At 38.1% G+C, this 23,883-nt stretch overlaps 3 protein-coding genes across 3 annotated transcripts; 2 read left to right on the forward strand and 1 right to left on the reverse strand.

Moving 5' to 3' along the window:
* The first annotated feature begins 6,262 nt into the window (after positions 1–6,262).
* On the forward strand, positions 6,263–15,256 carry LOC306870291 (lysM and putative peptidoglycan-binding domain-containing protein 3-like). The gene is made up of 3 exons (XM_079417478.1): positions 6,263–6,403; positions 7,215–7,484; positions 13,972–15,256. The coding sequence occupies exons 2-3, from the start codon at positions 7,221–7,223 to the stop codon at positions 14,611–14,613; spliced, it is 906 nt and encodes a 301-aa protein (XP_079273604.1). The 5' UTR covers positions 6,263–6,403; positions 7,215–7,220; the 3' UTR covers positions 14,614–15,256.
* On the reverse strand, positions 14,914–18,843 carry LOC306870293 (DNA-directed RNA polymerase III subunit RPC7-like). Its single transcript, XM_079417480.1, has 8 exons — positions 18,727–18,843; positions 18,137–18,276; positions 17,879–18,008; positions 17,472–17,540; positions 17,314–17,373; positions 17,173–17,234; positions 16,920–17,045; positions 14,914–15,594 (listed from the first exon to the last, which is right to left on the reverse strand). Exons 2-8 carry the CDS (start codon positions 18,245–18,247, stop codon positions 15,508–15,510), a joined length of 645 nt encoding a protein of 214 aa, XP_079273606.1. The 5' UTR covers positions 18,248–18,276; positions 18,727–18,843; the 3' UTR covers positions 14,914–15,507.
* Positions 18,727–21,262, forward strand: LOC306870292 (acyl-coenzyme A thioesterase MBLAC2-like). Its single transcript, XM_079417479.1, has 2 exons — positions 18,727–19,462; positions 20,618–21,262. Exons 1-2 carry the CDS (start codon positions 19,021–19,023, stop codon positions 21,001–21,003), a joined length of 828 nt encoding a protein of 275 aa, XP_079273605.1. The 5' UTR covers positions 18,727–19,020; the 3' UTR covers positions 21,004–21,262.
* Positions 21,263–23,883: the final 2,621 nt, after the last annotated feature.

The raw sequence follows: 23,883 nt of genomic DNA on the forward strand, positions 1-23,883 counted from the left end.
CATGGCCTCAAGAAAATCTGCTCAACACAATTGTACTTCAGACATATGGAAGAGACAGCTTTTGTTGTCAAAGAACAGACTCAGCTGGTGAAGTACAAAGGGAGAGTGCAGTAGGAAAGAGCCATTGGGAAAACAATTAAGACAACAAGGCTGTTTAATGAAAAACACAACTAAAACATGTTTCTCTGCCGCAGCATTGCAGACAATTCTAACAACAGCCTTTCCCATAAGACTTCGATAGCCTTGTGTGGTAAGGGAGGTAGCTTCCTTCAGCTTTAATGTTTATTCTTTTGTCTCAAGTCCACCTGTCTCATCACGCGGGACCCTGTGTGGTCCGTTTCCTTGTGGCATCAATCACAGAGCGCTCCGTCAGTGAGCAGTGCCTTCGCACATCTCAATGGATTTAGTGTTTATATTACATCCTCTCTGTTTTCTCAACATGTAAGGCCCTATTTAAGGGGAGGTTCAAAAACAGGGGCTACCACTGCAAATGTTACACCCATCCGTGAATCACATGCACTGAATGATGCTCAACTGAAGCTGTATAAGGGGGGTGCAAGGAGATCATTCAATCCATTGAGTCCACAGTGCATCTATTCAGTATAAAGGGTGCCCTAATGAATTAAACAAGAAACTGTATAAAACAGACTACCAAAGATGCCAGTTGATGCAATAAAACAGAAGAACGACTAGATAAAACCATGTTGAATGAGTCTAGTTTACAATAACTATAATATTGGCCAGTGTGAGTAGTAAGAAACTACATGTCATGTTGGTATTTAGTCAAAATAGGCTACAAGTAACATTATTTCAAGTGACATATGCATAATTAAACTTGACACATTTTACTGCATATTAATTAACATATCTAGCAATAAACCAATACTGATTGTGGACATTATATTCTTATTTTATTGTCAAAATAGTACAAGAACATTCTTGCATGCAAACAACAGTTGCCAGATTCGAGTGTCCTATAAAAGATGAGGTCACTGATTATTACTGGTATTATTATAAATGTTACCAGATAACATTTCAGAAGTATGACAAATTCACGCAAGGTGGTATCTACATGCAAAATAGGGACCCTAAAGTGAGAAGGGCCCTCATATCACTTAAACTGATGGAGGAGAGAAATCACAGTTTGAGTTTTGGATGACTGGGGGCTTCGCGAGCGCGTCCCATCTCAAAGCCCCTGAGTGGGGAGGAGCCCCGCCGACTGTTGTTTTATCTCAATGGGAGCGGGAGGAGAGACACAAAGCGCGTTGAAGACCCTCACAGCAACCATGGACTCGCAGGAGAATGGCCTCTCATCCGCAACCGATATGAATTGATTAAACGTTAACATGTTTATAAACGATTTTATCTGATGTGTTTATTATCACGGGAGAAAGACTATCAAACCAATCTGTCATAATTGGCTGTAGGCACAAGAATGGTGTACGCTAGAGTTTAAAGAGCAGTGCGTTGTGACCAAAGCAAATACTGTGACAAACATTTTAAAAACGGTTTACATTGAATGTTTTAGCCATTGTAAGAAACAGCTTATTAAGCGTCCATCAGGTTCAAAAAAGAAAGAAAAACAGCAAACGTATAGCCTAAATCAAATATCTCGTGCAGATTGAACTCTTGTAAACTGACCGTTACGCTTTGAAGCACTTGTGTCGCGCTGACCGGGGTAGCCTATTTCACCAAATTGTTGCACAAAACAAGTTGTAAGGACATGTAATGCGATATATAAGTTACTTACCTAACACTCCAAGGCAAACGACGGGGTAAAATAAACCGGTCAGCGTTGTGTCCGTCAATGTGATAAATGCATCGTGACGATCGCGCTGCGCTTCCACTGTTCCTGGACAGAAGAAGTTGCTCTTGAACAGCTCAATCAGTTTGGGTAAGAGAGGGTTTTCTTACAGGGCGCTGGGTGAATTCTCCAGTCCATGCGGTGTGAGTGAGGATGCGCGTAAAGCTCGACATACGCTGCCATGCAGTAGGCGCTTGTCCCGTCTGAACTAGTGGACTTGGGTAGAGCCCTTGTCTTGTCTGAGCAGGGATGTGCTAATCTCATTAACCTCCGGGTTTGACAGATCGAGGGAACAGCTCCACCCAGCGATCTGTCTTCCTCAGGCAGAGAGGCTATTTGGGGAGGTTGGCAAATGCCGCTTCTAAAATCAACCTGTGGCGCACCGCTACAATGCAGCTCTCTGATTCCCACAAACGATTATACGCGAAACACCCATGATTAGACAGGACTTTCACTAGCCATTTTAATAAATCAGAATTTATTTATAAAGGCTGGTGTATTTTAAAACGGACGTATAATTATACTATTTTTGCAACAGTGCACTGTGCATAGTAGGCTATAAATGAGCACACCCTCTTTGAATAAATATTAAAGATATTAAAGTATTTTCTTAAAGATATACAATTCATAGACAAAATGGCAAAATTCAAATGCATTAAACATATAGGCCTACTTAATAAAACAGATAAATATGTCACAAATATCTGTAAAAGAAGTAAATTAGGCGACTTTGTTTAAATGAATGATTGCAGAAACACCCTAGATTTAATTCAGCAAATGTATAATATTCTAGTGCTTAGTATGTCTTCCGTAATTTTAAGTAGCCTATACTGCACTGACCCTTCTTGGCACCGAGTAAAAAAGTTCATGACAAACATCTATCCTGTTTAACTCCTGGAGGATAGCCTCTTTAACTGCTCTGGTCTTTAATGGGAAGTGTTGTGCAACACGTGCTCAAGAGTGTAAAGATTGGGTGAAATACAACCCGAATTCCGGAATGTTGGGACGTTTTTTAAATTTGAATAAAATGAAAGCTAAAAGAATTTCACAAAATGAGCTTATTTCAAATTTGATGCCTGCTACAGGTCTCAAAATAGTTGGGACGGGGGCATGTTTACCATGGTGTAGCATCTCCTCTTCTTTTCAAAACAGTTTGAAGACGTCTGGGCATTGCGGTTATGAAATTCTGGAGTTTTGGTGTTGGAATTTGGTCTCATTCTTGCCTAATATAGGTTTCCAGCTGCTGAAGAGTTTGTGGCCATCTTTTAAGTATTTTTCGCTTAATTAAGCGCCAAATGTTCTCTATAGGTGAAAGATCTGGACTGCAAGCAGGCCAATTCAGCACCCGGACTCATCTACTACAAAGCCATGCTGTTGTTATAGCTTCAGTATATGGTTTTGCATTATCCAGCAGAAATACACAATGCCTTTCCTGAAATAGACATTGTCTGGAGGGGAGCATATGTTGCTCTAAAACCTTTATATACTTTTCAGCATTCATAGTTCCTTCCAAAACATGCAAGCTGCCCATACCGTATGTACTTATGCACCCCCATCAGAGATGCTGGCATTTGAACTGAACGCTGATAACACGTTGTAAGGTCTCCCTCCTCTTTAGCCCGGAGGACACAGCATCTGCAATTTCCAACAAGAATGTCAAATTTGGACTCGTCTGACCATAGGACACTTTTCCACTTTGAAACAGTCCATTTGAAATGAGCCTTGGCCCACAGGACATGACAGTGCTTCTGGACCATGTTCACATATGGCTTCCTTTTTGTATGATAGAAATTTAGTTGGCATCTGCAGATGGCATGGCAGATTTTGTTTACCGACAGTGGTTTCTGGAAGTATTCCTGGGCCCATTTAGTAATGTCAATGACAGAATCATGCTGATGAGTGATGCAGTGTCATCTGAGGGCCTCGAAGACCATGGGCATCCAACAAAGGTCTTCAGCCTTGTCACTTACGCACAGAGATTTCTCCAGTTTCTCTGAAACTTTTGATGGTGTTATGCACTGTAGATGATGAGATTTTCAAAGCCTTTGCAATTTGATGTCGAGGAACGTGGTTTTTAAAGTATTCCACAATCTTTGTACGCACTCTTTCACAGATTGGAGAGCGTCTGCCCATCTTTACTTCTGAGAGACTCTGCCTCTCTAAGACATCCCTTTTATAGCTAATGTTACAGACCTGATGTCAATTAACCTAATTAGTTGCTCGATTTTCTCCCAGCTGAATCTTTTAAAAATGTCTTCCTTTTTCAGCCCTTTGTTGCCCTCGTGCCAACTTTTTTTTGAGACCTGTAGCAGGCATCAAATTTGAAATGAGCTCATTTAGTGAATAATAGTGTAACACTTCTCTGTTTAAACATTTGTTATGTTCTCTATGTCCTATTGTGAATAAAATATTGGCTCGTGTGATTTGAATGTCGTTTAGTTTTCATTTTATTCAAATTTTAAAAAACATCCCAACATTTCCGGAATTTGGGTTGTATGATATCAGTGGGTAAATGTACATGTAAGTCTCATACAATAACGAGATAAAGAAATTAAAGTTGCTAAAAAGTATATCATCATTATATAAAATATGGTAGAAAAAATGGTAGACGTTACAGAGCACCACCTTGTTTTGAACTTGAAAGAGTCTGTTGAATTTAATTTGTGCCAGTTCTAACACAAATTATGAGACATAAAATAATTTCTTACCTGTGGCTTTCTCTAGTAGATAACATTGTTACAGCCTTCCTCTGCCTTTCACATCGATTCACAACCAATGCCTTGAGCTAGGACTCAAGATAAAGCAGCGTCTGTGGGAGAGCCTCAACTGTCCTGCACTGGTGGAGACAGAGCATGATCCTGATGGATGTGTGCTCATCACTGAGAGCTTCTCTACAACCAGTAGAAAAAGCTTCGCTCCTCAGGTTGATGTGAACATCAGAAAAGAGCCCATTTTCTGCAATAGGGTCTGGCTGCAGACTTGCACTTGCACTCTCAGACTTGCACTCTCAAACACTTGCGCTTCCGCGAGTGACGTCACTTGCAGTCTTTTTTAATTTTTATTTTGTTCTATTTATTGATTCTTTTTTTGTTTGAATCTCTCAACATTTTACAACAGTAGCCATGTGGTGAAGACATTGAAACTAAATTACAATGTCACTGCAATTGCCACTTAACAAGAAACTTTGCGCATTGCGTTCATATTCTGCTGTTCTGTGGCCACAGATTTGTGGGTCTTGTCTTTTTCTCCTACAGCTGACTTACAGGACCCTGTTCGTTATTGTACTAAATTAGTTTTAATCGTTTAACCACCACAGTGTCTTGTCTCCATTGGTAACGCACACGATTCGTGTCAAATGCAAGTGACGTCTCAGGTAGCGGAAAGTGCAAGAGCGATTGCAAGTAACATTGTAATTTAGTTTCTTTTTTCTTGTCTTCACCACATGGCTACTGTTGTAAAATGTTGAGAGATTCAAACAAAAAAAATTATCAATAAATAGAACAAAATAAAAAATAAAAAAGACTGCAAGTGACGTCACTCGCGGAAGCGCAAGTGTTTGAGAGTGCAAGTCTGAGAGTGCAAGTGCAAGTCTGCAGCCAGACCCTTCTCCTTTTCTGGAGGAGCCTCAAAGAAAGAAGCCCAGACACTGAGTCATTACAGTGGGACCTACAGTATGTATGTAAATAGTTAAGTTAGGGTAGGTAAGGGTCCCTCCCACGGTTTGCAGCTTGACGTGCTATGAGGGCTTGTGTGCATCAGTGATGTTGAGAGCTACACCACTGGTACTCCACAACTACAGGATCACCCATAGTGGACAGATCTCAGCTGAGAAGCCAGACGAAGACAAATCACCTGATTCTGGACAGTATAGCAGATTGGTCCTTCAGGAGAGATACTCAGCAAGCTACTGGGGAAGAGATGAAAACTGATCAGAGCTGAGTTTCCCAAAAGCATCGTATGCTTAAGTAAACATCGTAATCACATTGAAACCAATGGAGCTACTATCAACTTAGCTTATGATGCTTTTGGGAAACACAGCAAAGTGTAAATTTGAGGACAGGTAAGTGGCATCTGTCTAGAAGCACTTTATTCACCACATTAATTTATCACATTATACATAAATCTTAATTTACATTGCTTATTATGCACATTGTATAAATTGACATGGAATAAAAAAATAAATAAAAATAAAATAAAAATCTACTTTTTCACTGAAACCACTGCTAAACATAGGCATGTTGACATAAGTGATGTTGATTAGTCAAAATCATTTCAATATAACAGCAACCAGTGATCTGAACTTCATTAACCGCTTATTTGTGTATTGATAATCAGATAACGGCAACAACAACAATAACAATAACAATAGACATCTTTATACATAGTTGTTTACCCAAGCTGTTGATGATGTCAGGAAAACACGAAACGGTGTCGATGATGTCAGTGCGTGCTCACGCTCTCTCCGTGTTGACGTGGCTTCACAGTCTGGCGTGTCTCCATCCATGAAGCCAGCAGCTGAAGTAATGAGGCACATAACGTTAGCGGAAACTGGAGAATGCCATAATCACTAAAGTCAAGCGGACCTCATTCATTTCTCAGGTAAACCGCACCAAAATGATAAACAGAAGATTATTGAGTGCTAGTTTATTACCTGAAATCGAGATGGATAGCAAATCACCGTTTGTTCAAGTTTGGTTAGCATCATTAGCACGAGATCATTGACCCTGTTTACTAAAGAGGATTTCAAGGCGTTAAGTATTGTTTAACGTTAATCACAGCGTGATATGTTTACAGGAATTGCGGTATTATTCTGCATTTTAAGAGACTATTTCTTTTCTTTATTCAGATGAGATATTGAAGTTGTGTTGCGTAACGGTGGCTAAAATAAAATGCTAACTGAGCTACTTAGCGTTTACGTTTATAAACCTTACTAAGTGACTTTATTCAATAATCATAGCCGTTTGGCGTTTACTTCGTGTACTTGAAAGCTGTTTGGTCAGATGTCTTTGTTTAGTTTCTTGAATATAAAATGTGTAACGTTATGTTAATCTTTTGAAGTCATGTTTACATGCTAATACGTGTGTAGCTGCTAGTCAGCGCTACCTGCGAGTGCCAGGCCACGTAAGAAATCCAGTTCTCATGAAAAACTAGTTAATATTTTTTGCTGTTTCAACAAAAATTAGCTAGTGAAAATTCCTAAAAGTAGCTACTGTTAATGTCGGCCAAGGTTGAATTTGGTCTTATCAGCAGTTAGTTGTTGTACACTGCAGAGTACGCTACAGTAGGCTACTAAAATATCCATCTGGTATCTTAATTTTTCCTAACCTCAGAACCATCAAACATAGAGTAGTTAATCAAGCACACGCGTCCAACAAAAACTTAATTCATCTGCCTTTTGTTCTTTTTATAGTGAAAAATGACTGGAAGGAACCAGCACAATGGTTTCCAGTTTGCAACTACAATGCAGCCACCCACAGGTGGTTACATGTCTGCTTTTGGAAACAATTCAGAGACTGACTACTCAGAGGAGGATGGCGAGACCTTTGAGCTGCGTTCCAGAGGCAGGGAGAGGCATCGCAGGAACACATCTACAGATCGCAAGGACGATCTTGTCTACTTGATACGGGACATAAAAGAGGGAGATACGCTAATCAGTATTTCTCTGCAATATTTCTGTACTGTAAGTCAGAGTTTTTCTGTTTCAGTATGTTTATAGAAATGCAACCGGCATGGCCATGAAATCTTACGTGAATGTAAAGTATATTGTTGTATAACATTATACTTGGAATCTAGAATTATACTTGTATTTATGAATTCAATTAAAAATTTTAAAGGGATAGTTTTAGTCCAAAAATGAAAATTGTCATTAATTACTCACCCTCATGTCGTTCCAAACCTGTAACACAAATTAGGATATTTTTGATGTGCTTTCCTCTAAATGTAAACAAGGTGCAGTGCATGTTCTGCGTCAGCAGGACCATGCGCATTTGTTGTAGGGATGCAACGATACCATTTTTTCAGAACCGATCTGATCTGATACTGAAAATTCTGAGTATGTGCCGATACCGATCCAATCCGATATCAGCACAGTTTTTTTTTTTAAATCGATGTAGAATTTCTATACCTCAGTGTGTTGACCTGATCGTCACTCTTTTGTGTGTTAAACACAATCTACTACATATAGATAATTTTAATGAAAATATAAAATCATAATATATGACAAAAATACTATTATAAACTAGGTTAGTGGATAATTCAGCAGCAAAAGATACTCTAGAAAAATCATGGGTATAGAATAATTTTATTAAACCTAGTTAAACAGTTTTATTTACAAATAAGTGAATAAGTGTAGGACTAAATCTGGTAAAATGGTACACACAGCTCTTTGTATTGTAAAATACATTCATGAAAAAACAAGCAAACATTTATATATAAATATATACTATACAATTAAAAGACATTTCTTTTACATCTATAGCACAGTAATGAAGGCAGCAACATATGATAGATAGGACAGAACAAGAAAGACTATCTTTCATTGTGCAAAAGTATTATTAAACGAAAGGCTCCAATACAGAGCGGCTCAAAGCGCTTATGCGTATCCCGTGCGCAGGATGATGCGCTTGAAGCGACGCTGAGTCACAGCACACAGGCTGCGCAGCACAGCCCTCCGAGTCCGCACTGAAAAGTTCAAAGTACAAAGGGAAAAGATATTGATGCGTAGTGTATTAAATCTGTGCGTTAGTTTACTGATCCTTTTCTTAACAGTTTAAACCTCAGTTACTGTGTGATCTTGAAGAGAGTTTGACTGCAGTAACCGAACGTGACACGCAGTTTGAATGCTGAATGGAGGATGACAGACAGCCTCAGTGGAGAGAAGAGTTTACCTGAACTTGAATTTAACGACTTAAATATTCATCTGTACCTCAGATTAAACTATGGAACAGCTTCAGAACACTTGAAATATAGTGCACGAAAACGTTATGGTGCTTTATAATGTTTTTGTGCCTTTCGTAGGGCTCAACAATAACACAGAATAGTATATGCACAATATCGGATTTGGATTGGTCTCGTCTAACCGATACCCGATCCGCAGAAAATGACCGTATCGGAGCCGATACTGAGTATCTGATCGATGCATCCCTAATTTGTTGTTTACGTGCAGATCAAAGCAAGAATAAATAGACCGATTGCCCCCTAAAAACAATGAAATAACGTGTATTAAAAAAAAAAAGTGCATGGATGGATCATTTAGATATCTGGAGATATACTTACCCACATCAAAGAATGTATACGTGGACTAATAATGATCTGACTAAACACTCTCGTAATGATTTTTGTTCAATTTCTGCAAATAGTGTAGATAATGTTGAATTAGTGAAAACTGAAACTTCAGTATTAAGAGATCATAAGGCTATAATGATTAAAATCAACAAAGATGCTGAAAGTCCGGCTGGTCCTAAAACAAACTATTGGAAATGAAATAAAACCTTGTTAGAGAATGAATGGTTATTTTACCGATGACCTTACTACGTTTCTGTGCCTTGACTGGTAGGACCCTTGCGGTCTATGGAGGCTCAGAAAGTTCTCAGATTTCATCAAAAATATCTAAATTATGTTCCAAAGATGAACGAAGGTTTGGTTAAACTATCCCTTTAAAGGTGCCATAGAATGCATTGATACAATATTTTAAATTGTTCTCTGATATCTATATAGAAGGTATGTGGCTTAGGTAAGGGCAAAAATTCTCTAGAAACGGTTTTACATGTCCATTTACAACCCTAGGATTTGTCCCTAGAATGAAATGGGCTGTTATTACCTTATTTGGAAGGGTCGTGATTCATGAATTATGTTGAGCTCTGCTCTGATTGGCTGTTTCACAGCACGGCTCATTTCAGTAGCTCACACATAGGGATGGGTATCGTTAAGGTTTTAACGGTATTACTACTCTTATCGATACCGCTTATCGATCCGGTACTTTAACGGTATTCTCATCGGTACTTTTTGTTTTACTTTGTTTCTTTGTTCATATTCTTACAGTATCTTATCTTATGTATATAAAACACTAAACATGCCTGCACTTCATCAATTTGTAAATGCACCAGTGTGCAGGTATTTTTAGTGTTTTATATACATACGATAAGATACAGTAACAACATGAACAAAGAAACAAAGTAAAACAAACTGACAAATACAATAAAACAAACACACAAACGAAATTAAATAAACAGTGCTTTCATTTTTCCATGAAGGTCTACTAATATTAATGTTCAGGTAAGTAATAGTTACAAAAGTAATCAAATGTAAATGAGCACTGCATAGTTTTCACTGTATGTACTGATAGATTTATGTTTATTAAAGCTATAACGTTGTTCAGATTAAGAGCTGTGGGTGATTTTCTCTTTGAATTTTGTTCTTTGATTAACATCGATGGCTCAAGCTCCAGTCTGACACTTTAAGACAATATACTGACACGCATCGGATTTTCTCCCAACTGTTCTCGTCCACTTAAAACATAAAAGTGAAGATTCTCATAACCGGCCATTTTGACACATTGTGTGTGTATTTTTTGGCATATTTTTGTGTGTTATTTCGACGCGCCCGAAGCTCAAAGTGTACTTTGCTTGTCCGTTTTGGAGCACGCCGCCGCGCAGGCACACGCGCGCACACACATTTCAGCCTGAGGAACAGCAGATTGTACTTTCAACGTTTTACTATCAAATATGTCCTGCAATGTAGCAACAGTAAAGACGGCATTTTATAACAATCACTGATTGAGCTGATTCAGATGTTAAGTTTTGGTTCGGAGGAACCAATCCGCGCCGCTATGAAGGGAAGGGAGTTGTGCTAGAAGAAATGCGGCTATAATCCTTGGAAGCCAAAATCGAAAAAAATTAAATAAATACTTAGCTTAATATAACAGCCATAGGAAAGTGTGAGCAGATGTTTGAATAGTTGGTTCTCTCTTCTATCATAATTAAACAGGACTTTCATGTTGCGTGTGCTGAAGCTCATCCGCGTGAGCGCGATCTGGCTTCTGAATTGCGCATAGCAAAAATGCATCATAGACAAATGTTTGAATATTATTGCACATAAAAACAGCTGGCGACATATATATATATATATATATATATATATATATATAGAGAGAGAGAGAGAGAGAGAGAGAGAGAGAGCAACAATAAATGTATGTGTGTTTTCTTAACTTCTCCAATACCGACAGAAGTACCGATAACGTCAGAGCTTATCGATACTCCGGTCTTTCATAATTTAGCCCCGAGACCGATTTAATACCGAGTTTCGGTACCCATCCCTACTCACACAGCAAACAGATCTCTACTGTCCGGCGTGAATGATGGAGAGCATCCAACCTTATGTTTGAGCCTGTATCAGACGAAGATACAGATTTTGAGAGATTTTGCAAGAATGTTTAGCGTCCGTGGTATGAACACGATTGCTGCGAGACCCTGATGGCGTGAACGAGGCTTGAGAGAGAGTTGTGAGTGAGGGTGCGGACACAGCCTCTGTGTTGCCAGGTCCAGCTGTTATAAGCATTTTGGGCTTGTTTTTTCCACTATTTTGACCCTTTAGAAAGTTAATAAAGTAGGACGTTGCAGTTTAGGGTCAGTAATATCTTTCTCTTTTCTTAATTGCAAAAGATTTTAAGTAATTTTGGTTTATTTATATGTATTTATCGGTTTTTGTTTGTTTCAATAGCAATATCTGGCAACACTGCATCGATGATTCAGCTGTGCAGGTCCTGCTGGCCTAGAACATGGGCTGGTATACGTTATGCAAATGTTGGGGGCGTGAACATTAATGATCCCGACTGTAACGTCACAGTCAGTGTTATGTTGGGATTGGCTTATTTTTCAGTGGTCTTTTGCATGAACAAGATTTACATAAGGAGGAAACAATGGTGTTTAAGGCTCACGGTATGTCATTTCCATGTACAGAACTCTTATTATTCAACTATGCCAAGGTAAATAATATAGTAATTTATTCATGTCTTAAAATGGCTTGATTGTAACTCTACACCCTTATGTCATTGAGTATAGGTGGATCTGTGAATATGCAAATTATTTCCATCTCCACTCATTCACACAAGCCAGAACCTGCTTCACTTTCCCTTAGTTAGCAAAAGTAATAAATGCTGTGGTAAACGCTACACAGTGGCAGTGGCAATCTTGGATTTATGGTTATTACTATGCTGTTCATTGCTGTTTTGAGAATAAATCCATGAGTGAATGTATTTAAATTATAGCCTAGAAAGTGCTCTCCCCTAATAATCACAGAAACGTTGTTTCATTGGAATCTTGCAATGTTCCATTATAATCAGTGAAGCTCTACACTGTACAATTATTTATTTACTTTGTGTCTGCACCTTGTTTGTTAAACAGCAAGGGTGATGATGACCGATGAATTTGCACATGGTTTTTCCCTAAGCATATTAAAAACACCAGAAAATGTAAAAAATGTAATTTTCACCATAGGTGTTCTGTAAAGTCAGTATTAAATGAAATTTCACCCTGTAAATGCATGGTATAAGTCTTATTGTGAACTATACAATACTTATGTTTTTTCAAAATTATCATTTTATCGTGATAGGACAAAGCAAAAATATTCAGTGCTTATATAATCAGTGCTCGCAAAATGTCAAAATTCCTGGTAGTCCTTCGGGCAGGTACTCTTCAGATTTTGGTAGCCCAAAAATTATTTTAACTAGCCCAAATAAAAAAAATTATATATATTTTTTAAAATATAGAAAATCAGATAGGAGTCTGTCAATCAAAAATATTTTCAATACACACATCAACAAATATGAAGGAATTTTATTTCACTATTTACAGGGTAACTGCAGAATTAAAATATATATATATTTAAGGCAATTTATAACCATTTTAAGAGCTGCACAAGTAAAATGAACAGTATGAGCGGGGTTGAACAATGTCTATGGTAACAAAGTATTAAGACATAAAATGACATGATTTACAGTTCAGATACAGGTTTCACAAAAACAACATTTAGACCATTTTTATGAAAAGGGATAAATCAAGCATATAAATTATATTAATTTAAAACTAATAAATATTACTGTTTTAATTGTTTAGATTTTTAGAAGGCACATTAACTTCTTTCTCATTTACAACACTATCCCCCGGTTTCACAGACAAGGCTTAAGCCTAGTCCTAGACTAAAATGTAAGTCTGAGCTGTTTTAACTGAAAGAAACGTGCACTGACTGATCTTATAATATATCAGGTTCTTTGTTTTGTCTCAAGATGCACACCAGTAATGCTTCTTTCTAAGCACGATTATAAAAATCACTTAAATGTCCTAATTGAACTATGGCCTAATCCTGGTTTAGTCTAAGCCCTGTCTGTGAAACCGGGCCTATGTGTTTGCTGCTTAAAAACATGGGTCGATATTTGCATTGACCTGACCATAAGCAGCAAGAAAGGCTTATTGGAAATAAATTAATTCTCTGCCATGAGGGTGGCGCTTTACATGCAGCGCTCATATTTATTCAATGACATCATTGCCTTTTGACGTTTAATCCAGTCGTAGCGCCATTCTTGTCTTTCCGTCCCCAACTGTAAAACCTTTTTAAATGATAGGTAAGACATTTCTTATACCATTTAACGTATTTAAAATTTGTATGGCCTTAAGTTTGATACAACTAAATTGAAGAGTTTTTAAGGACCCATGGGAGCCCGTCGGGCAGGGAGGCGATTCATTTTGGTAATGTTATCCCGACTGGAAAACATAATAGCCCCGGGACGTCGGGCTAGCGATTTTGCAAGCACTGTAATGGATAGCTCCCACTCTAAGTTCTGATTGAACTGGCCACATTAAAAGCTGATGTAAAATGTGTGTTATAGACACACCATTAACGTCACATTATTATGTTGCCTTGCTGCTGTAAACAAATTTCTGCTTCACATTACACCCCATAATAACCGGTTCTTCCTGACCTTGTTTGGGACACATCTAACTCTGTATTTTCCCATTACTTCATGTTTCTTAGTTGTTCTGACATGTAAAAACAATGCAGTCCTGCACCCAAATAGCTTCCTAAATATATATATATATATATATATGTGTATGTAAGGTTGTTGTCGTCAGGGCTTGAACTGATTGTACTGATTTTCATTCTTGTTATCTCAGGTTGCAGACATAAAGCGGGCCAACAATCTTCTAACTGAGCAGGACTTCTTTGCACTGCGTTCCATAAGGATCCCTGTGAGAAAGTTCAGCTCATTCACAGAAACTCACTACACCGCTCCCCACAAAAGCAGCTCACCCGGCAGCACTCGTAGAATCTCGGCGATCCCGATTTCTGGAGCTTCCTTAGATTCCTCATCCTCTTCCTCATCTGTGGACAGCGTGGAGTGCTTCCTGCAGGAGAAGGACAAGGACATTCAACTTCTCGTCAAGTCGTCTGCCCCTTCCAGGAGTGGCCTGAACGAGGTTGTGTCCTCGCTGGAGCAGCCACTTTTGGGAGACCCTGAGCGTAGGCCAGCCCAAAAGAAAGACCCATACTATGGTGCTGACTGGGGAATGAGATGGTGGACCGCAGTTGCCATCATGTTGGTCGTGGGCATAGTTACACCTGTTTTTTACCTGTTGTACTATGAAGTTTTGATGAAAGCAGATGTTAGCCACCATACTACCATTGACTCTATCATGCCTGGACCAACACAGGCAGCTGCTGCTGAGCCTCCTGGGTTACCTCGGACCAGTGCTGCCTCTCACCTACAGATTGTTCCTAAACAGCAACATTTTGTGAAGCATGAAGAGGAAACATAAAGGGGCACTTAAATCACCAGGGAATTGATTTGGAGGCAGTAATGGAAGGTGTAAGCGGAACCACATTTGAAAATGTAATTAACTGAAACAAGTGAGAGGATCGAGTTATCACGAAATGATTCCAGTCCTGTCAGCATTTTTACTTGATGCATTTTGCACAGTTGATTGCTGGTTTTGTTGTGTGTGTGTGTCACTCATGAGCCAGTATATTTCTCTGTACCTCTATTAAGCTCGTAGTTTGCATCAATGGCAAACAGCTGATGTATTGTTTAAGATATTTGCTGCCTCTGTCTGGTTGTCAGGGAAATAAACATGGTAATTTATTTTAGAAAATGTAGAATCCAGATTCAGTATTGCAACTGATGGTAAAAAAAAGGAAAGTTGCTGGTTTTAAAATTTTACACTTTGCTTGTAAAAAAGAAAAACAAAACAATGGAACCATAATGGATTCCTGTTTTTTCTTCTAGCAAGAGCACAGGGATGATTTGTAAAATATTCTCAAACATGTTCGATTCCATTGAAGTAGCAGAGATGTAAGCATTTCTATGAAACATGGGAGTACACTGATTGACATTTGAACGGTATGTGCCTTCATCCTGTAGACTGTAGATGCAGGTTGAAAATAAAGGAATTATATTTTAGTATCTGAATCTCCTAATTTTTAAGCTTTTAATTTTATAATCATTTAGCTTAAATGATACCAGTATAGACAATTAACTGTTCTACATAATTATGCTGAATCTTATTTTTATACCTATAACACTGTGCTCTTTGTAGTATCAACTAAATCTAGTGCTTTCATATAGTACATACGTATTGATACATTAATTGTTGTGCATGATATGATTTGCATGATTTTTAATGATGTTTTTTAATTAAGTGCTTTTTTTTTTGCTAGTAAGTGGCTTCATCCATGTTGTCATCACTTCCTCCACCATAATCATCACCATCTTCAAAGTAGCTTGCTATGTAGTCATTTTCCTATGGGGAGAAAAAATAATGTATTAAGTGCTTTTAGTGCTCTGGAATTCTAAGTACATTTGTTATTATTCAAACATGACTGTCGTGTACTAAAATAATCTGTGCTGTCAAAACAGTTGCACTAAAATAGTTTTCCCTGTAACTGAAACCATGTTCGATATATGCAGGTACTTGGGTGTGCACTTGACCAATGACGTGACAGGAATGCCATAAGGTATGTTAATGAATGAATGAATACCACAGAAACATAAATAAACACCACTCGCTTTCTATTCCAGAAAGCACGGTTAACTCACCTTCAGCTAAACCCTGAACTTCGGGTTGATTAACTCCAAACCTTGCTTACTCGAGGTATGTGGTTCCAAAAACGCGTCCGGGAGAAAGTTCATTCAACTCAGTATGTTCCTGGTTAAGACTCAAGACATTCTCAACAGAGCGACGAATCGACGAGTCACCATGGAAACGGATGCTAAGAAAAAGCCCACAATGCCGTTTCTTTCTTTTGTTCAGTGGTCGTTTACAAGCTTAGTGCATATCGCCACCTAATTGTTGGTTGTGTAAACCCCCCCCCCCCCGTTTAATGTTTAATCCTTCAGAATATTACTTATATTTTTAGTTTGATGCTAATTATATATTAAGTCATATCAGATATGTATTTTTATTATATAAAATGCTGGTCCATGTGTGAGATGATAATATAAAATGTAATAAGTATATATAATAAATTAGACATTACCTGGTCATAGTGTTTTATAATTTATACAAATAACTGTTATATATGCCAATACAATAAATAAAATAACCATATTAGTATAATATATTACCTTATTTATTACTTATATATATATATATATATATATATATATAATCTAATATTATATAATGTTGTGTGCTATCTGTCAGGCCCACTGAAGGTTGCTCAGTGTCACGCGTGCACTGATAGCACTGAAGTAAACTAACCGTGGAACATAACCTGCTCCGGTTACTTACATACCCTAAAAGTAACCTCCAGGTTTGGAACCGAAAGCCGAGTTTATACGCTCGCTTATCCTCAAACTTACCTGGGTATGTCACATAACCTGCTTTCTGGAATACACCCCTGAATGGCAGGTGCATCAGATAAAAATATTAATTACAAAATAGTGTCACGTTCTACAACTAAAGGACAAGTTAAAGGAGAAAAAAAAAGTTCTAATGTTTCCATTGTAGTTAGACTAAAGTTTAAATAAAAAATTTACTTCTGTGTGTTAATGTACAACATGCTACAGATGCGGTTGAGAGAGACTCATTTAACCTGAAATCCTGCTATAAGTAAAAGCTTTTACCTCTTCAAGCTCTTCCTCATATTCTCCTTCAATTACTTCTTCCTCCCCTTCCTCATCATCTTCTTTCTTCCCTCCCTCTGCTTCATCCTCCTCGTCTGATTTTACGTCTCCCTTCTTCTCAAGTTCCTGAAAAACAAGCGCAAGTGAGACAACAGCAAAATCCAAACATATGTTTGCAGTGAAAGAAGAAGATATAATGCAGTTCATTCTTTTTAATAAATTTAGTATATGATGACCTATAACATGAACGTACATCAAGTTTATTCAGCACTTCTTCCTTGTCCTTACTTGAGATCTTTGCATTTTTCTTAGTATCTGTAAATATTCAAATTATTTACAGGTTATTTAAAAATGCTGTTTGTTTAAAGATGGATTCTGCATTTTGTGCAATTACCTCTTTTCTTTCTAATTATCTTCTTTTGTGGCTTCAGCTCCTTTGGAAGACGGTTCCAATCTACAAAGCAAGTTTATAATTTGTCTGAAATCAGCCAATTTAAATGGTACTCATTTTAAATGGTGATTAAATGGTACATCAAGCGATTCCTGTATTACCTGGTGTCCAGTTGTCATCTTCAATTTTTTTTATTTCTCTTGTGTATTTCTCCTTGTACCTCTCCACATCTGTGAATTATACTTGTGAGCACATTGGCAAACACTTTAAACAGAAGACCACTTCCTTTTAACTTCAAAATTTCAGACATTTTTATTTTAAGTAACATCGTAAAAAAAATAATAAAAATCAAATAACAAATCACAACTATTTTCAAGGTTATACTATCCCTAATCAGTTATACTATTTCACTTAAACAGAGTTAAATAGATTTCATGTCTTAAGGCCCTCAGTGCTCTCACTCATAGTCATCTAATTTTACAATATGATTATCTCAGAAATCCTAAAACCCCTAGTAGGAAGCAATATATTATATGTTTACCAAAATTAAATAAAGTCTACTACTCACCTCCCTTTCCTGCATGGGGTTTTATGTTAAATGGGAGGTCTTTCATTCGTCCTCTCATCTCTTGTTTCAAAGCTCTCATATAGTCTTCGTCCTCTCCAGCTTTCAAAGGCCCTGGTTTATATTCAATTTGCTGAAAAGTAGCATAGAATTATGTCCTAGGTGGTGTAGTGCATTTCTCTAAAACTGAAAACAAATCTGTCTTTAACTGAAGCAGATTTTAAAGTTCAGAGGGGGAAAAGAAGAAGAAAAACAACTCACTGGGAAGAGTGGAGTTGGCCCTCTCTGGGTTTCTGGCATGGACCCTCTGGTGAGACCCAGGGCCTCTATGTTGAAGGTGAATGCTGCTATTCCTCTGCCCTTTCCTGCCATTTTGGTCTGTCAAATATTCCTTAAATTTCCTGGGTGATTGATGGAGTGGCTTATAAAGTTACTGACCAAAGTATAAAAATATTGAGGTTGTTGACAATTGTTTGACAATTACTGGTGGAGTTGTAAACGTATTGCATCGTGGTATGTCACGTGACGCGCGAGCACCAATGGCGTCAAACCTAAAACGCGCCATTTATTTAATTGAATGCCATCGCTAATGATAACTTGGGAATGGACTTGGCTGGTGAAGAGTATCTTTGGACAATTACTTCAAAATCTATCTGGACCTCACACAAAGCTGTCATGTTGCTTCAGAATACGCGAAATATTTTCGAATGGATTACTTTTATATGATTATGGAAATGAAGATCCACTGCGTTGAAACATGTACATGGGTGAGTAAATACTGACAACATGCAGTATTTCTTTAAAACTGCATCACCAAGGCAGCAACAATTATTTAAGGTGCACCTGCTTACCTTGTTTCGTTACAGCTTTTGCACGAATATAATAGAGTATCTGTGTAGGAGATTAAATAGTATATTAGATGAGTAATATGCATGACTTGGGTGGTTCCTATTGCCGCATTGACCAATAGTATTTCGACTCTCCAGCACGTCATGTCGTTACGCTCGATGACGTGCTGCGCTTGCGGAACAGGGCGTCAGCGTCCTTTCTGCAGCTGCAGCAGCTAGGATATGAAACCAAAATTATAGGTTGACAGCCATACATTTAACCTTGTATGCAGTAATAACCTTTTGAATGTATTGGAGATGTCTGCGACTGACTGGTACGCCCACAAGTCGCTGGAAAATGGCGTGTTTTGGATCCAGGAGCGGTTTTATGAATCGGGGAACAGGGCGAATATCTGGCTCATACGCGGGTCCCATCAGGACGTGGTCATAGATACCGGACTGGGTTTACGGAGTCTGCCTGAATACATCAATAGTAAAGGGCTGCTAGGGGACGACTCGAAGCGCAAGAACCCGCTGTTAGCGATTGGCACGCATGTGCATTTTGATCATTCGGGTGGGCTGCATCAGTTTCAACAGGTGGGCGTGCACAAGGCGGAGGTGGATGCTCTGGCTAACGGTGACAACTTCGAGACCGTGACATGGTTATCTGACCGCGAGATCGTGGCGGATCCAGCGCCTGGTTGGCGAGCAAGACAGTACAGAGTCAAGGCGGTTACACCAACACATATATTACAAGAAGGTGGGCTATTATACTGTTTGCAGGATTTTAATGCTATTATAATGCATGCAACACTGTAAATCTTCGCGTGTGTGTATATGTATGTATGTGTGTGTGTATATATAATATATACATACACACACACACACACACTGTATACATACACTTATGCATACACACACACTATTGCATTAGTTGTTCCAGTATACAGTAGGACAATGGACTGAATTGCATGACTTCATTCTGGGCAGCCTTGCAAAATATATTTTGAAGAGCTCTAGAGAAAGATCGAAACAAATCAGATCATGATTGACAAACCAGAGGCATGGCAGTGGTTAGTGAAAAGCAAACTCACTGTCTAATGCGGCTTCATAATCTCCTTGATGGTGGAAATAACACCATTAGTGGACCATTGGCGGAAACCCAGCAGAATCAGAGTAAAGCTCTGAGTAAATAACACAAGACCTCCTCCCCATAATTCTCAGTGAATGGACTGCTTTGCAGTGAGTTGTACTATTGCATATGAATAGATGTTAAGTCAGTGGAAAATCTAGGCTTATTTTTTCATGCCAGCACATCTTCAGATGTTAAGGTGACACACAGAATGTCTATAGTGAGTATTGTGTTGTATTGTATGTGTTTACTTAAGTGTTTTTTTTGTTGTTGTTTTTTTTAAAAGCATAGATATAGTTCAATTTAGTTATAGTTAAAAAGTTATGCTTGGCTGAAAATATTTAATCAGTAAGAAAGTACTCTTTGTGAATGCAGTGAAAATAATTTATACAGATTCTTATCCAGTGATTGACTGTAAAAGTCATGAACATTTATGGAAAAGGTGTGTTTACCCTGAATTATTTCTGTGCCTTTAACCCTTCTTGTAAATTTTTGTGGATGTAATCACTGTATTGTTATAACAGCTTATATCCAGCAAACACACATTTGCTTTTAGAATTATATGATTAAAACCTTTTAACTCAACATTTTTGTTCTTGGACGAGGATATCTCAGCTGTACTGATAATAAACTAACCCTTGCCTCTACCTAACGTACCTCACAAATCCTTCTGTTTCATAACTTGTGCATCAGTCGATACAGCTTCTGCTGTGTCAGTGCTGCAATGCAGTGACAATATCCTGTTCCCACATTCCACATTTCCTTCTTTTCCTCCTCCTCCAGGTGACGTTATCAACCTCGGGGACCGACAGCTTACTGTTCTCCACATGCCGGGCCATTCCAGAGGGAGCATTTGTCTCCATGACAAGGAGAACAAAATGCTGTTCAGTGGAGACGTGGTCTATGATGGTTCCATGATCGATTGGCTTCCATACAGCCAGATCAGCGACTACATTCGTAGCTGTGAAAGGCTGGTTGAGATGGTTGATAAAGAGGAGATTGACCTGGTCATGCCTGGCCATTATAACACTTTTGGTAGCAAGCGTCTACACCGGTTAGCCTCCAACTACATCGCTAGTGCCGGCGCCTGCCACACAGCCTCTACCTGCTTGGTGAAGTCCATTGCCAGCCTGGCACTTCGGGCCTCTAACTCAAGAAGTGCCTGCTAGTAGTTATGAAAAGGACTACTATGCAACTACGTAATTGCAGACCTCAATATATGAAAACACTGAGCAATACAGTGTGCTAATGATATACAGAATACAGTTTGATAGTGTTATTTGTGATCAAGGTTCAAAATAATAATAAAAAAAATGCTGCATAATATTCATCAAAAGTATCAAGAACAATAGTAGGCATTGTCATATTTTAAAGGTGCTGTTTGTAATTTTCAATGATAATGTGTAGAGGTATCAGAAAGACTACCACAAAAAAAAAAAAACGAAATTGTTGAGCAGTCCAATAAGATTTTTTTTCCTTGCCCAAACCAGTTAAGTGCAAATCCAGCACCACAGCCCATTTCTTTGGTCAATTCAATCACACAGTCAGACTTTACTGATGCATTTTAGTAAAACAAAAACAAAAATCATGGCTTGGTGCAGTTGTATTATTGTTATTAATAATAATAACAATAAAAATAGCTCTAATTAATATTAATGATATTATTACAAATTATATTTATAGTTATTTTTTTATTATTAGTTTTGAATTGTTTTCGTTTTCATTTTAATTTTAGGTAGTATTGTACAATTTTTCATTTATTATTATTATTATTATTATTATTATTATTTATTAATAATAGTAGTAGTAGTAGTATTGTTCTTTATTTATTTTTTACTTTAATAACACTGTGCTTAAGTCGTTTGAGTTAAATAAATCAATAATAATTAAAATGGTTTTGGACTCATTGGAAACTTATTTGGACTCAGTATTATATTTTCAATTCCATTTGGGTCACTAGTGATGCAGAAGTTACACACTGCACCTTTCATGAACAATATCATTATATAAACACTTGGTAACTGTAAGGTTTACACAGGTAAAGACTTGGTATGTCTAGAGATAAAAAAAATCCATTGTAAGACACACTGTAGCAGACATAATCTTCCAGTCACCTCTTAAAGTAAGATGAGCTGTTTCAGATTAATTATCTTTGAAGAGACAGCGATGTGTTAGTTAAAATGGCTTGTTCTCTATGGCAGTATCTGCATGAGATATTGATGTAGCACAGCATGGACACAGCATCATTCTCTTATTCTATAGGCTCACAGTGAATTGTGTTGTGTGTGATCGAAGTGCATCAAAATCATGATCTTTCAGCGGCAGTCATATTAGTCAGGAAAAATGACTAGACTTGACTGAAAGATGCTGAACAATGATTTTTGTTTTGTTTAGTTTCATAACACTGCCTCCATACTAGTAGTTCTCTTTGCTGTGTGCTTATTTGCAACCTACACAATGATTTAGATTTATTTGTATTAGTAATTTTTATATTAACGCACATAAGTCAGCGTGGGTGACAGTAGGTAGTTAGTGGAAAGCCAAATGCTGTTTTTCTCTCAGTAATTCACTGCCTTAGTTTAATCTGACATAATTGTAAGGGCCTCCTCTTTAGTGTTCAAATGTGAAAAAGGAACACATTTTGTGAGTGTATGAAATGAAATGATGTATACAATGAGGTGTTGGTGGAGCTATGAGAATGGCTAACATCAAGTCACTCATTTATGTTGCCAAACTACAAATATGCTGCTTGACTTTTTTGATGTAATTTTCATAATGTTGACATGTCATTTTCACATCATAAATTGGAGAGTATAATGTGTTTGTGTGAATGTGACGGACAGCGTTATCATAAGGAACGCTGTCCGTCACATTCAAAGTCGTGGGGAAGTCGTGGCCTAATGGTTAGAGAGTCGGACTCGTAATCCAAAGGTTGCGGGTTCGAGTCTCGGGCCGGCAGGGATTGTAGGTGGGGGGAGTGAATGTCCAGCGCTCTCTCCACCCTCAACTCTCCACCCTCAATACCACAACTGAGGTGTCCTTGAGCAAGGCACCGAACCCCCAACTGCTCCCCGGGCGCCGCAGCATAAATGGCTGCCCACTGCTCCGGGTGTGTGTTCACGGTGTGTGTGTGTTCACTGCTGTGTGTGTGCACGTTGGATGGGTTAAATGCAGAGCACGAATTCCGAGTATGGGTCACCATACTTGGCAGTATATCACTTCACTTCACTTCATATATGTATTCTTAATCTACAGTTGAAGTGAGCTTGTACAGTATATGTGCACTATGTTTCTGCTCAGGGATCCCTTGAATCCAGGCAAAATGAGCAGAGCTATACATGCAACACTATATTTGGTGCCTCTTGGAGAGTAAACAAACTAATACCTCGCAATGCCATGAAAACAGCTGTTGTAATACCCAAGCACCTGTTTAAATATATACTCGCTTTCAATTCTGTATACATTTGGTCTCTGTGTTATTTTTCTCTTTCTGTGTTTGTTGATATTATTTAATTTTTGTTAAAAATGTAGTTGTGCAATGTGTTAAGAGAATTTCACTGTTATATTGGTATTTTCCCCCTGTGAGCAAAAGTAGTACAACCACAAGATGGAGACATTGACCCTGTTATGCCAGCACATTTCTATTCGCTTTGGAAATGGAGCGATGAAGTAGATGAGCATCAAACTAAAGTCAGTGATATTTGGCAGCAAACCCTCCATTTTAAAACTCCCCAAATAAGTTGGCACTTCCTTCTTTTTAAAAACTTGACATTTTCTCACATATCACTAACCACAAGTCTTATCCCTTTAGGCTAGTCATGATGGATTGGATGTGACATTAATTTCCTTACAAATCTCTTGAAATATTTTTTGAGCCAAGTTTTGTTCTGGCAGCGTGTCTTTTGAAATGCATACGTTTGGCAGTCACGGATCTGGTTGAAAGTGTTTGACACGGCTTTCAATCAGGGTGAATTGATGGCTGTTGACAGATGGCTAATTATATCCAGGGGACTATTTGTCTGACTTGACCTACAAGAGGTGGTTACTGT

Source organism: Barbus barbus (genome assembly GCF_936440315.1).
Source record: "Barbus barbus genome assembly, chromosome: 5".
Lineage (NCBI taxonomy): Eukaryota > Metazoa > Chordata > Actinopteri > Cypriniformes > Cyprinidae > Barbus > Barbus barbus.

Bases quoted from the DNA above. Each gene is read 5' to 3' on its own strand.
- LOC306870291 (XM_079417478.1), top strand. From the start codon at position 7,221: ATGACTGGAAGGAACCAGCACAATGGTTTCCAGTTTGCAACTACAATG. The intron at 7,485-13,971 runs GTAAGTCAGAGT...TTGTTATCTCAG, and splicing joins CTCTGCAATATTTCTGTACT to GTTGCAGACATAAAGCGGGC.
- LOC306870293 (XM_079417480.1), bottom strand. From the start codon at position 18,247: ATGGCAGGAAAGGGCAGAGGAATAGCAGCATTCACCTTCAACATAGAG. The intron at 18,009-18,136 runs GTGAGTTGTTTT...GCTACTTTTCAG, and splicing joins GGCCAACTCCACTCTTCCCA to CAAATTGAATATAAACCAGG. The intron at 17,374-17,471 runs GTAATACAGGAA...CTTGCTTTGTAG, and splicing joins AGATGACAACTGGACACCAG to ATTGGAACCGTCTTCCAAAG.
- LOC306870292 (XM_079417479.1), top strand. From the start codon at position 19,021: ATGTCTGCGACTGACTGGTACGCCCACAAGTCGCTGGAAAATGGCGTG. The intron at 19,463-20,617 runs GTGGGCTATTAT...CTCCTCCTCCAG, and splicing joins AACACATATATTACAAGAAG to GTGACGTTATCAACCTCGGG.